This window comes from Heptranchias perlo, chromosome 2, assembly GCF_035084215.1.
Source record: "Heptranchias perlo isolate sHepPer1 chromosome 2, sHepPer1.hap1, whole genome shotgun sequence".
In the NCBI taxonomy this organism is placed as follows: domain Eukaryota; kingdom Metazoa; phylum Chordata; class Chondrichthyes; order Hexanchiformes; family Hexanchidae; genus Heptranchias; species Heptranchias perlo.
In genome coordinates this window covers 19,080,874-19,094,920 of record NC_090326.1, presented here as the reverse complement: position 1 = coordinate 19,094,920, position 14,047 = coordinate 19,080,874, and the positions used below count along the sequence as shown (strand labels likewise).

General features: G+C 44.2%; 1 protein-coding gene across 1 annotated transcript in view; it reads left to right on the top strand.

The window, feature by feature from the left end:
- Positions 1 to 14,047, top strand: part of capn7 (calpain 7) — a 47,626-nt gene that overhangs the window by 30,332 nt on the left and 3,247 nt on the right. The window contains exons 16-19 of the mRNA XM_068000924.1: positions 1,911 to 1,986; positions 4,636 to 4,781; positions 7,177 to 7,239; positions 12,332 to 12,462. Of these exons, the coding sequence (XP_067857025.1) occupies positions 1,911 to 1,986; positions 4,636 to 4,781; positions 7,177 to 7,239; positions 12,332 to 12,462 (416 nt within the window). The remainder of the gene's footprint in view (positions 1 to 1,910; positions 1,987 to 4,635; positions 4,782 to 7,176; positions 7,240 to 12,331; positions 12,463 to 14,047) is intronic.

Genomic DNA, 14,047 nt, shown 5'->3' with positions numbered 1-14,047 from the left:
GAATACTCTCCACTTGCTTGGATGAGTGCTGCTCCAACACCATCCAGGACAAAGCAGCCCGCTTGATTGGCACCCCATCCACCACCTTAAACATTCACTCCCTTCACCACCGGCGCACGTGACTGCAGTGTGTACCATCTACAGGATGCACTGCAGCAACTTGTCAAGGCTTCTTCGACAGCACCTCCCAAACCCGCGACCTCTACCATCTAGGAGGACAAAGGCAGCAGGCAGATGGGAACAACACCACCTGCACGTTCCCCTCCCAGCCTCACACCATCCCAACTAGGAAATATATCGCCATTCCTTCATCGTCGCTGGGTCAAACTCCTGGAACTTCCTACCTAACAGCACTGTGGGAGAACCTTCACCACACGGTCTGCAGTGGTTCAAGAAGGCAGCTCACCGCCACCTTCTCAATGGCAATTAGGGATGGGCAATAAATGCTGGCCTTGCCAACGATGCCCACATCCCATGAACAAATTTTTAAAAAAAGCATTTTATGGGGTTTCTGGGCTTGCAGTCCATTTAATTTACTTTGTTTTTGAACTCTTGTGGGGGGAAGAGATTAGAAATATTTTAGATTTGTTTGTGGATCAGTTGTTTGGGTATATCCCACCTGCAAGCAGACAGATATAACTTTATAAACTGGCCACGTGTCTGAAGGAAAATTGACGAGAGGAGATATTTATGTTGAAGAGAGATTCCGTGGCAGACAAAACATCTTGTCTTAATTGGTCGTCGATCTGATGTGAAGTAAACCTTTTTCCTGCGTCCAGCCTGGATTGGCCCAGCCTGTCAGCCCAAAAGTAAAATGCAATCTTTTTCTTGGCTCGTTACTGAGAGTATCTTTGAAACTAGCTTTTCCGAAGTTGTGGACTGATGTAGCAAAGCTGCTTTACTAGCTTTAAAAGCGATACTGAGAGTAGGTTCAATCCATTTTGGGAAGAAAGCAAACTCCTGTGGCACTCCTGTGTTCTTGATGATCTAATTTATTGTAGCACAAAATGGTCAGGGGCTGGGTCTGTGCTTGTGGTTCTCCATGTGGTGAGGTTCTGATTTTAACCGGGATGTTTGGGTGAGGGACTGTCTGGGGGCAGTGAGAGAACGTAAGAGGCCAAATCAGTCCCTGCCACACTCCACGTCTAACAACCAGCTTGAGAGCAACATATGCAGATTGCCGCTGAAATAAGTTCTGTTGCAGCTTGTTCTATCACTTGTTTGTTGTGTCTGTGAGCTCTTGTGTAAAGTAAAAGGCAAGAATTACAAGCTTAATTGTAGCTTGCGACTCCTGGACAATGTAATCCATAATAATGAGTATTGAGAGAGATGAGCTGGTCCTTGTCTTTCTGTTTTTCCTCATTGAAGATGTAGCTTTGTTGTTCCACGGGCTGAAAAATGATTTTTCGAGACTCCATCTTTATTTATGTAAATTTAGGAAGGATGTCTAGGCCAAGGAGAGGGTACACAAAATGATATTGAGCATGAGAGGATTTGGTTATGAAGAGAGACTGGAGAAATTGGGGCTCTTTTCAATAGAACAAAAGGTTGCAGGGAGACTTGATAGAGGTGTTCAACATTTAGAGAGGCTTTGATGAGATTAGTAGGGAAGAACCTTTTTCACTTATCAGTAACCCAGGGGGTTGTTAGGACATGGAATGCTCAACTAGAAATGGTGATGGAAGCATAATCTGTAATAGCTTATAAAATGGAAGTGGACAAATAATTGACTTTTTTTAAAAGCGTATGAGGAAAGGGCAGGGGGCTGGGCCTAAGTGGAAATCAATTTTAGAGAGCCGGCACATGTGCGATGGGCTGAATGGCCTTCTCCTGAGCTGTAAAGTTTTCAATGATTCTGTGTAACTTGTTCACACACTAACCCAACTGCTAAATTCATATTCTAATTACAGGATGATTTTGCCCATAATCGAGAATTTATTACGTTGGTAGTTTACCAGACTGGAGGAAAGAAGGTTTACTATCCAAGTAAGTATGTTGCTTGCAAAAATGATAGTAGAGCTGGCAAGATTTGGGAAGAGCAAACTTCTGAGCTATTGGAAGAGCTCTGAGGATTAATATGGAACTAAAGTATAAAATTGAAGAACAATGGATTGTTTTGAAGCCATTTTATGGCGTGCGGAAAGGGAATGTATCCCTACAAAAAGGAATATCATAGCAAGACCAAGATCAGAGCAACTGAATGAGGAGCTTAAAAATAACTTGAAGCCAATGCAGAAATATTTTAAGGTCCAAGGAAGCAAACTGTATGAGGAATGGGATTCATACAGAAATGAGTGGAGAAGTACAGCGAAATGATAAGAAATAGGAGCAGGAGTAGGCCATACGGCCCCTCGAGCCTGCTCCGCCATTCAATAGACCATGGCTGATCCTTAACTCAACTGCACTTTCCCGCCTGATCCCAGTATCCCTTGATTTCCCCTAGAGTCCAAAAATCTATCGATCTCAGCCTTGAACATACTGAACGACTGAGCATCCACATCTCTCTGGGGTAGAGAATTCTAAAGATTCACAGCCCTCTGAATGAAGAAATTCCTCCTCATCTTGGTCTTAAATGGCCGATCCCTTATCCTGTGACAGTGCCCTCTAGTCCTAGACTCTCCAGCCAGGGGAAACATCCTTTCAGCATCTACCCTATCAAGCCCTCTCACAATCTTATATGTTTCAATGATGGACAAAGTAAGAACAATAGAATGGTGGACTGTAGGTAAGAGTGAAAAGGATCCCAGGAATTACTTTTTTACAAGTTGATCACTCATGGTGCTGCACCTGGAGAACAAAGACCAAGTGTAGTCTTCAGATGAAGTGGGATTAGAAATGGATAATGGAGATGCAATTGGGTTTGTTTAATGTGGACTGTGAGTGCAGAATTAGAGGATGTGAATATAAAATCACAAGTTTCAAGCAAATTTGAGATTAAAAAAACATTTTCATTCCATAGAATAGTGGATATGAGAAATACACTTTTTGATAAACCAGTTTAAGGGCAGATCAACTAATGTGTTTTATTAATTTTTTTTTAATACAGCCCTCTCTGGTTAGGGATGTGATTAGGAGTGTGAATAGAAATGGAGTTGGAGTTAATCACAGTTTTGAAGGCAAATGCGGCAGCCAATTTGCGCACAGCAAGGTCCCACAAATAACAGTGAGATAATGACCAGATAATCTGTATTTAAATCTCTACTACAACAATTTGCATTTATATAGCACCTTTAACATAGTGCTCCTGTGTGTTGCCATGGGACGTTTTACTATCAGTCAAAATTTGGCACCGAGACAAAGAAGATATTAGGATGGGTGACAATACTTGGTCAAAGAGGTAGGTTTTAAGGAGCGTCTTAAAGGAGGACAGAGGGGTGGAGAGGTATAGGGAGAGAATTCCAGAGCTTAGGGCCTCCAATGGTGGGGCAAAGGAAGTGGGGGATGCACAAGAGTCCAGAGTTGGAGGAACGCAGAGTTCTCGAAGGGTTGTAGGGCTGGAGGAGGTTACAGAGATAGGGAGAGGTGAGGCCATGGAGGGATTTAAACATGCGGATGAGAATTTTAAAATGGAGATGTTGGTGGACCGGGCATCACTGTAGGTCAGCGAGCACGGGTGATGGACGAACGGGACTTGGTGCGAGTTAGGATATGGGCACCAGAGTTTTGGACGAGCTGAAATTTATGGAGGCCAGGGGAGTATGTAATAGTCAAGTCTAGAGGTATCAAAAGAATGATTAAGGGTTTCAGCAGCAGCATATGCTGAGGCAAGAGCGGATACAGCAGATGCTATGGAGGAGGAAGTAGGCAGTCTTTGTGATGGAGAGGATATGGGGATCGGTATTCATCTCAGTCACATAGGACACCGAGGTTGTGAACTATCTGGTTCACCCTGAGACGGTCTCTAGGGAGTGGAATTTTAGACTGGTGAAATTCAAAGATTGCGCAGTAAGCCTATTTTTGGTGCAAAGCAATGTTGTAAATTCATTCTAAACAGTCTGCTGCTGGTGTTAAAAACCTGGTCAAAGCCTCCTTTATTTAGCTGAAGAAAGGCAATGAAATGATTAGCAATGAATTAAAGCCATCTGAGGGCTGTACCAGAAATCCAAACGTTAACAACAAATGCAAGTTTGAACCAGAAATGCTGATGCGTGAAAATCTTTGATCTGCGTGCATGTTCAGTCATTGCAATAAATCTGCATCACATCCCCGTTAGCATTAAAAAACATAATGAGGTTTTAATATTCTGTGCTAGCTTTATAACCTAACGAGTAGTTAGTGAGGCTGCCTCTCTCCAGTTATCCTGGTTTCATGTTAAATATGTTCTTTTTCATTATCCATCTATCCCTCGCTCTCCGATCTCTGTCTGTCTTTCAAGATGACCGCCCCAGGGAAACATATTTGCATTAGTAGTGTCTCAGTATGAGAAGGACAATACCACCTATTGCATGCTCGAGGTATGTAGAGTATTATGTGACTTGCTTTCTCAGTGCTACTACTAGCTGAAGTTTGAGACTATAATTGCAGTCAGTTATGGGACTGTACCAGGTATGTCCAGGCTGATTCTTGGATTGTCATTTGCTGGACTCTTAACCTAGTTTGATTAAATTTATTTTCAAATGTTACGTTTACTTGTAGGCGATCCTCCGCCATTCATTGATGGAATTCGAATAAACAGCCCTCATTACCTGACTAAGATCAAGCTGACCACCCCAGGGACAAACACGTTTACTTTAGTGGTGTCTCAGTATGAGAAGCAGAACACCATCCACTACACGCTCAGGGTACGTAGGGTATCTCAGCACTTTTGTTTTCTCACTGCTGTCACTAACTGAAGGTTAACTGTATGATTCCAGTCAATTTTTGAGACTGTGCCCGATATGTCCAGACTGATTCCTGCATAAGTCACTGTACTTCAAAGGGATTCGTCATGTGAAGTTCTTTTGAGAGTTCCTGAGAGATATGATGAGGCTCTAAATAATGCAATTCCACTTTAGCTACCTGCCTAACAGGTACCTGGTTTGTCTATTTGGCCCCTACTGTATCTCTGGCCCATTAATGTCCTTGGTAGGGATAAGTTGAGCCGAAAGTGGAAGTATGGAAGCTGTTTAGTGGGCCAACAGAGGCAGATGGTGGGTGGAAGGCCGGAGGAAGAGAGCTGGGAGAGGGATCTGGGAAGGGCTTTTTTTCCAAGGGCAGAAGGGGTTGGAGGCAGACATGGGGACGTGGATAGCGAAAGAAACGCGGAAGTGGTCGAAACTGGCCTAGTCGGTGATGGAGAGCTCAGATGTGATGAGACCTTGCACATATTGGCGAAAAGTAAACACTGGCGCTGGTATGGATAAGAGTTGACAATGCAGAGTGATGTTGAGAGTGGGGACGGGCAGTTGAGAGTGAAGAAGGACAATCTAGGTGTCACCAAGGATGAGATGTCACTTGGTGCAATGACTGAGTGAGGAAAATAGGGAACAGATTCTGGAGAGAATGTTACCTGGGGACTTTGGAGGGCATTAGACAATAAGGACCTCGCGAAGAGTGATAAAGGTTGAGACGCTCGAATGAGTTAAGGAACAGTAGTAGTAGGGGGACAGGTTAAGCTGGGACCTGGCGATGGGGAGTGTTCAGCCCAGCTGGAGTCACCTTTCGGCCAGGTTTCAGTCAAGCCTCGTGGGCCGGAAATTGCGCTGAGCACTGAACGGATGTCACCCGCTGCTCGTAAGTAACTAACTCACCCACAAACTTTTCACGGGTTTCTGGGCACCAACTTACTTTAATGGAGACCTGCAAGAAGTGCAGTGTCCTTTCCCAGGCTTCTCTGAGCTGTGAGAGGAGGAAAGGACCTCTTTGTCCCCATCACCAGTCAACTTGAAGCAATCCATGTTGAGAACCAGGAAGTGAATCTCATTTACAAACCGTGCAGAGTAAGATTAATAAATGTACTACAAAATCAGATAAAGATAAGATTAAAAGACTGAGATCAAAGAAAAAGTAAAAAAAAAGTTTTTTTTTAAAAAAAATGTTTGATGTCCAAAAACTATTATAATCGGGAGTAGGTGCCTTCTCCCCAGTGTCCTGGTCAATATTCATCCCTCAATCAGCATCACTTTTTAAAAAAAAATCAAATGACCTGGTCATTATCACATTACTGTTTGTGGGACCTTGCTGTGTGCAAATTGGCTGCCGCGTTTCCCACATTTACAACAGTGACTACACTTCAAAAATACTTCATTGGCAGTAAAGTGTTTTGGGACGTCGTGAAAGGAGATATAGAATTACAAGTAAGAAGAAGAGAGGATGTCGGTGGACTCGTTCAGGGTGAGGTCATGCTTGAGGAGGGCCTATCTGAATGGAGATTTTTAGAGCGATCTGCAGTGAAAAGGCCATGCAAAGGATCAATAGGAAGGGCGAGTGGAGGAAAGGTGAGAAGTTTAGAAACGTTTACCTTCCAGGGAGCAGAGTGTTTGCGGCAGGAAAAGGGGGAGGGGTAAGGCAGTTGGCATGACGGTCACGGTAAGTATAGCCGAAGATGCCTAGGTCAGAACAGAGGGATGTCGTGGGCCCAACCAGGACTAGCAACAAAAAAGTGAATTGGCGGAGGGGTTGCGTTTCAGTAAAGTTGGGAGGAAGTGATGAGAGGAAAATGGCTGAGACTGGAAGAGAAGGGCAGGGCTGGAGAGTGAAGGGGCCATAGTGGGCTAAGAAACCAAGGTAGGGCAGTTGTGGTTTGGAACAGCAGCCAATGGACACGGGATAGTCCTGATCTACATATACGAAGATTGGGGAAAGCTACACGTGGGTGAAAGGGTTGTTTAAAAGGGCGGTTCGGTTGGTTGCTGCCACTCACTCTCAGGGCTCTCACACGTCACTGTTGTGAGATACCAGAAGGCTGCTGGACCCTAACGGGGAGGCTTCAGTAGAGAGGAAAAGCAAAGTGAGGAAAAAGATGGCAAATTAAAAAAAATATGTATTTTAAACTAGTGACTAAAATTGAAAAAGTGCTGCTGAATATTTTCCATGATTCACTAGACTGTCACGTGTGTAGTATACAGAGTATCTCATTAAGCTGTGTGATAACTTTTTTCTTTTTCCAACTCTGATCTACTGGCTCAACACGCTGGGTTTTACACCAAAGACAGAAATGATGTTGATCAGTTACAGGATTTTTTTCCCCTCCAACAGGTATACTCCATGTGCAAGTTTACATTTTCCAAGATCCCGTTTCCATACACGCACTATAAGCGGGTGAGTGTTTCTGGCACCAAGCTATTCAAACTTCAAATTAAACATTGTATACACACCTACAGATATCTTCAGGTGTTTGCTGGGCTTTTAAGTAAAACTTTAATACTTTTTAACTATTGTGTATCCTGTTATGGTGAGCAATGGTGTAATATAAGTGTCAGATTTATTGCGAGTCAATTTTTCTGTCAACTGAAGGAGACCTGTAGCATTGCAATAAAAGCTGTCAGTTCAACCTAAAGTCACCGATCTAACACGTAGTGCAGGCTGTCACTCGAATCTCAGGGTTGTGAAGGATCCCGTCACTTGAAGTCCATGAAGTACGTCTCCCTGAACAGAGGGAAATCTTCTACACTGGTCATCTTATTCCATTAGATAATCTTTCCTTGGAAGGTGACGAGTAAGCTCCATTAAGTTAGAATCGTTACAGCACAGAAAGGAGCCATTCGGTTCATCGAGCCTGTGCCAGCTCTTTGTAAGAGCAATCCAGTTAGTCACATTTCCCCGCTCTTTCCGCGTAACCCTGCAAATTTTTTCCCTTCAATTATTTATCCAATTCCTTTTTGAAAGCCATAATTGAATCTGCACCCTCTCTAAGGCCTTCACATCCTTCCGAAAGTGCAGTGCCCAGAATTGGACACAATACTCCAGTTGTGGCTGAACCAGTGTTTTATAAAGGTTCAACATAACTTCCATACTTTTGTACTCCATGCCTCTATTTATAAAGCCCAGGATCCCATATGATTTTTTTTTTTAACCACTTTCTCAACCTGTCCTGCCACCTTCAAAGATTTGTGCACATATACCCCCCCCCCCCCCCAAGACTCTCTGTTCCTGCACCCCCTTTATAGAATCATAGAAAGGTTACAGCACAGAAGGAGGCCATTCGGCCCATCGAGTCCGTGCCGGCCCTATGCAAGATCAATCCAACTAGTCCCACTCCTCTCCCTATCCCTGTAAAATGTTTCCTTTTCAGTTCCCTTTTGAAAACGATGGTTGAATCTGCCTCCACCCCCCCCCCCCCCCCGGCAGTGCATTCCAGATCCTAAAAACTCGAGTTTTTCTTCATGTCACCTTTGGTTCTTTTGCCAATCACTTTAAATTTATGTCCTCTGGTTCTTGACCCTTCTGCTAATGAGAACAGTTTCTCTCTATCTACTCTGTCTAGACCCTTCATGATTTTGAATACCTCCATCAGATCTCCTCGCAACCGTCTCTGTTCCAAGGAGAACAATCCCAGCTTCTCCAGTCTACCCACGTAACTAAAGTCCCTCATTTCTGGAATCTTTACTGCACCCTCTCTGAGGCCTTCACATCTTTCCTAAAGTGCAGTGCCCAGAACTGGACACAATACTCCAGTTGTGGTCGAACCAGTGTTTTATAAAGATTCATCATGACTTTTGTACTTTATGCCTCTATTTATAAAGCCCGCATATACCGCCAGATCTCTGTTCCTGTACCCCTTTTAGAATTGTGCCCTCTAGTTTTTATTGCCACTTCTTGTTCTTCCTACCGAAATGTATCACTTCGCATTTTTCTGCGTTAAATTTCATCTGCCATGTGTCTGCCCATTCCACCAGCCTGTCTATATCCTCTTGAAGTCTATCACTATCCTCCTCATTGTTCACTACACTTCCCAGTTTTGTGTTATCTGTAAATTTGGAAATTGTGCCCTGTACACCCAAGCCCAAGTCATTAATATATATTAAAAAAAAGCAGTGGTCCTAGTACCGACCCCTGGGGAACACCACTGTACACCTCCCTCCAGTCCAACAAACAACCATTCACCACTACTCTCTGTTTCCTGTCACTTAGCCAATTTCATATCCGTGCTGCCACTGCCCCTTTTTATTCTATGGGCTTCAGCTTTGATGACAAGCCTATTATGTGGCACTTTATCAAACGCCTTTTGAAAGTCCATATGCAAAACATCAACTGCATTGCCCTCATCAAAAAACTCAATCAAGTTAGTTAAACACGATTTGCCTTTTAAAAAATCCGTGCTGGCTTTCTTTTATTAACCCACACTTGTCCAAGTGACTATTAATTTTGCCCCAGATTATTGTTTCTAAAAGCTTCCCCACCACTGAGGTTAAACTGACTGGCAGTAGTTACCGGGTTTATCCTTGCACCCTTTTTTGAACAAGAGTGTAACATTTGCAATTCTCCAGTCCTCTGGCACCATCCCCGTATCTAAGGATGTTTGGAAGATTATGGCCAGTACCTCTGCAGTTTCCACCCTTACTTCCCTCAGCAACCTAGGATGCATCCCATCTGGACCGGGCCTCTTATCTACTTTAAGAACAGCCAGCCTTTCTAGTACCTCCTCTTTATCAATTTTTAGCTCATCCAGTATCTCAACTGCTTCCTTTAAACCAGTCAAGACAGTTCCCGATTCTCGATAGGGAACAAAGGGCAGAGTTGTCCCTAATTAAAAACAGAAAAGCACTGGGATTCTACAGCATAGAATCTTACAGCAGAGAAGGAGGCCATTCGACCTATTGTGTCTGTGCCAGCTCTTTTGAAGGAGCTATCCAATTAGTCCCACTCCCTCATAGAATCTTTAGCAGTTCACCCACTTCCAGAAGAGAAAGATGGGTTACTGTTATGGGTGTAATGCTTAGTCAGAACTCACCTATCGTCAGTAAGCCTGTAAATGGCAACATATTATGTCTCAGTAAATCCCATCCTTGTCACATGACCCTATTAAACCGTAATGTGTCGTGGACGAGTTTGCTAATCTGGGTGCATTTCTGCGGTTTGAGTCGCATGCTGCACTTGGGAATCCTAATATTCGTGAATTCACTGCTCAGTCCAGTTGCCTCTAACTTTCATGAAGTAATTATTTTCTTGGAACTTTATCCTGGAAAATAACACATCATCAACAACAACTTGCATTTATATAACACCTTTTAACATAGTAAAACGTCCCAAGGCGCATCACAGGAGCGATTATCAAACAAAATTTGACACCGAGCCACATAGGGAGATATTAGGACAAGGCAATGACCATCTCCAACAAGAGAGAGTCTAATCACCTCCCCTTGACATTCAACGGCATTACCATCACCGAATCCCCCACCATCAACATCCTGGGGGTCACCATTGACCAGAAACTTAACTGGACCTGCCATATAAATACTGTGGTTACGAGAGCAGGTCAGAGGCTGGGTATTCTGCGGCGAGTGACTCACCTCCTGACTCCCCAAAGCCTTTCCACCATCTACAAGGCACAAGTCAGGAGTGTGATGGAATACTCTCCACTTGCCTGGATGAGTGCAGCTCCAACAACACTCAAGAAGCTCAACACCATTCAGGACAAAGCAGCCCGCTTGATTGGCACCCCAGCCACCACCCTAAACATTCACTCCCTTCACCACCGGCACACAGTGGCTGTAGTGTGTACCATCCACAGGATGCACTGCAGCAAGTCGCCAAGGCTTCTTCGACAGCACCTCCCAAACCCGCGACCTCTACCACCTAGAAGGACAAGAGCAGCAGGCACATGGGAACAACACCACCTGCACGTTCCCCTCCAAGTCACACACCATCCCGACTTGGAAATGTATCGCCGTTCCTTCATCGTCGCTGGGTCAAAATCCTGGAACTCCCTTCCTAACAGCACTGTGGGAGAACCTTCACCACACGGACTGCAGTGGTTCAAGAAGGCGACTCACCACCACCTTCTCAAGGGCAATTAGGGATGGGCAATAAATGCTGGCCTCGCCAGTGACGCCCACATCCCATGAATGAATAAAAAAAAGAGGTAGGTTTTAAGAGGCATAGAGGCCAAGAGGTTTGGGGTGGGAAATCCAGCGCTTATGGCCTAGGCAGCTGAATCCACGGCCCCAATTGGAACGATTAAAATTGGGGGTGCACAGGAAGCTAGAATTGGAGGAGCGCAGAGATCTGAGGGTTGTAGGGCTGGAGGAGGTTACAGAGATAGGGAGCGGCGAGGCCATGGAGGGATTTGAAAACAAGGATGAGAATTTTAAAATCTAGGAGCTTGCCGCACTGGGAGCCAACGTAGGTCAGCGAGCATTGGGGTAATGGATGAACGAGACTTGGTGAGAGTTAGGATATGGGCAGCAGAGTTTTGGATAGCTCACGTTTATGGTGGGTGGAAGATGGGAGGGTGGCCAGGAGTGCATTGGAATAGTCCAGTCTAGAGGTAACAAAGCCATTCTTTTCAGCAGCACATGAGCTGAGGCAGGGACAGAGACAGGCGATTTTGCAGGATGTTCCTGTCTATTCTCTATATCCCAAGTGTCCTCACCGCACAACTAACATATAAAGAATAGAATTACACTCCTGATAATTAATAGCAGTCATCTTGAATCCATTAAGATTTTCTTGTGTTGCATAAGATTGGCTTCTTAATAATTAGGCACACCGTTTGTTTTTTTCATCAGAATGTAGATTATGGGTTGATATAATAGAAGTGTTTAAAATTACATAAGGATGGGACAAGGTAGATAGAAGCAGAGTTTTCCAGTAGTTGAGGGGTCAAGAACGAGGGGCCATCGATACAAGATTAAATGTAAGAGGTTTAGAACAGAGGGCAGGAGAAACTTCTTCACACAGAGTTGTGAGGCTGTGGAATTCACTTGCAGGGTTAGTGGTTGAGGCAGAAACTATGTCAACATTGAAGGCTATATTGGATAAGGGGTTGAAGAGAGCTGGGAATAGGGCAGATAAATGTGATTGGAACTATTTGCTCGCGTAGAAGGTAAACACCAACACGGACTGGTTGGGCCAAATGGCCTGTTTCCATGTTGTAATTTCTGTGTATTTCATTATTGTTGCAAGTTTCTGAGCATGTCCTAGCTAATCCAGATGGTACTGTTACATGCTGCTCTTACGAATGGTTGGCTGCTTATTGCTAATATCAAAATAATTGCAGGTGATGTTTTTGTCTGTTCAGTCCTGCAGTTTAAAAATGGAAGTCCTTGATCTCTCAGAACTACCAGAGATGAAAGGCTTTTATTGAATTAGTTTTCATGGTCTGTCTGCAAGAGTGAGAAATACTGAAATGTGTTTTCTGAAACTTCCATGACTTGCAGCACCAAAGCTTTTCTGTGTGTGTTTGTGGCAGGTAAACGGGCAGTGGAAAGGTCAGACGGCGGGAGGATGTGGGAATTACAGAGACAGCTACAAGATGAATCCGGTGTACCAGATCACTGCAGAGAAAACCGGGCCATTGCTGATCGAAATGCGGGGTCCCAGGTCAGTAAAGAGTAAAACCTTGGGTTCAGGAATAACTGTGTTCGGTTTCTTTGTTTATTTTTGATCACAGAAGGAGCTGCTTCCTTTATAAAAAGTTAGAATGCTCTGCTTTTATTTTCAAGGTTGAAAATTACATCAAACAATGTAATACATACTACAAAGAATTAAAGCAGTGAAACAGGCTATTCGGCCCAACTGGTCTATGCCAGCGTTTATGCTCCACACGAGCCTTCTCCCACCTTACTTCATCAAACCCTATCAGGATACCCTTCTATTCCTTTCTCCCTCATGTGTTTATCTAGCTTCCCCTTAAATGTATCTAGGCTACTTGCCTCAAATACTCCTTGTGGTAGCGATTCTAGCCACCCTCTGGGTAAAGAAGTTTCTCCTAAATTCCTTATTGGATTTATTAGTGACTATCTTATATTTATGGCCCCTAGTTCTGGTCTCCCCCACAAGTGGAAATATCTTCTCTACCTCTACCCTACCGAATCCCTTTAAAGACCTCTGTTAGGTCACCCCTCAGCCTTCTCTTTTCTGGAGAAAAAAGCCTCAGCCTGTTCAGTCTTTGTAATAGTTTGTTGGTTGTTAATAAATCTGGAACTTCCCTCAGCATCCCTGCACCTTTTCAGGAAAAAATAAATCCTCCGTTGTAACGTGGATATCTTCGGGGAGCAGGGTATGCTCTTAACGCAAAATATTTCCTGCTTGCAGTTTTTATCTTGCTGCTTTCAAATGTGGAAAAGGCTTTGTTTTCCCCCGAGATGTTATCTCTCTGCTCTCTACAAACTGCAATATCTCTTCAATTTCAAGGAATAAGTAATGTAATATAAATAAGGAAGGAAGGTTAGGAAAAGGAGCATGTCCCTTCAGGTACATGGGTCTCCTAACGCTGTGTAAATGGAACTCGGGCAGCCCTTTGCTCTGTACCTTGCTCCAAACTCCTTCCTCCCGGTCCCCAGTAGTAGGTTCAGGATGGGGAGCTTATTGAGTTGGGCAGTTGAGCCCGTGTACCAACAACAACTTTCATTTGTATAGCACCAGTAACATAGTTAAACATCCCAAGGCGTTTCACAGGAACATTATCAAACAAAATTTGACACCGAGTCACATTGGGAGATATTAGGACAGGGTGACCGAAAGCTTGGTCAAAGAGGCAGGTTTTAAGGAGCGTCTTAAAGGAGGAGAGGTTTAGGGAGGGAATTCCAGAGCTTAGGGCCCAGGCAGCTGAAGGCACAGCCGCCAATGGTGGGGGCGATGAAAATCAGCAATGCTCAAGAGGCCAGAATTGGAGGAGCGCAGAGATCTCGGTGGGTTGTAGGGCTGGAGGAGGTTACAGAGAGAGAGAGAGGGAGGGGTGAGGCCATAGAGGGATTTGAAAACAGGGATGAGAATTTTAAAATCGAGGCATTGCCGGACCGGGAGCCAGTGTAGGTCAGTGAGCACAGGGGTTAAGGTGAACGAGACTTGGTGCGAGTTAGGATACACACTCTGAGGGGACTGGTGGGCTGCACCAGGAACCAACCAGTTGAGATTATGAATAATCATAAATACATTCTTTGAATTATACATTTTTTTTCTTGAA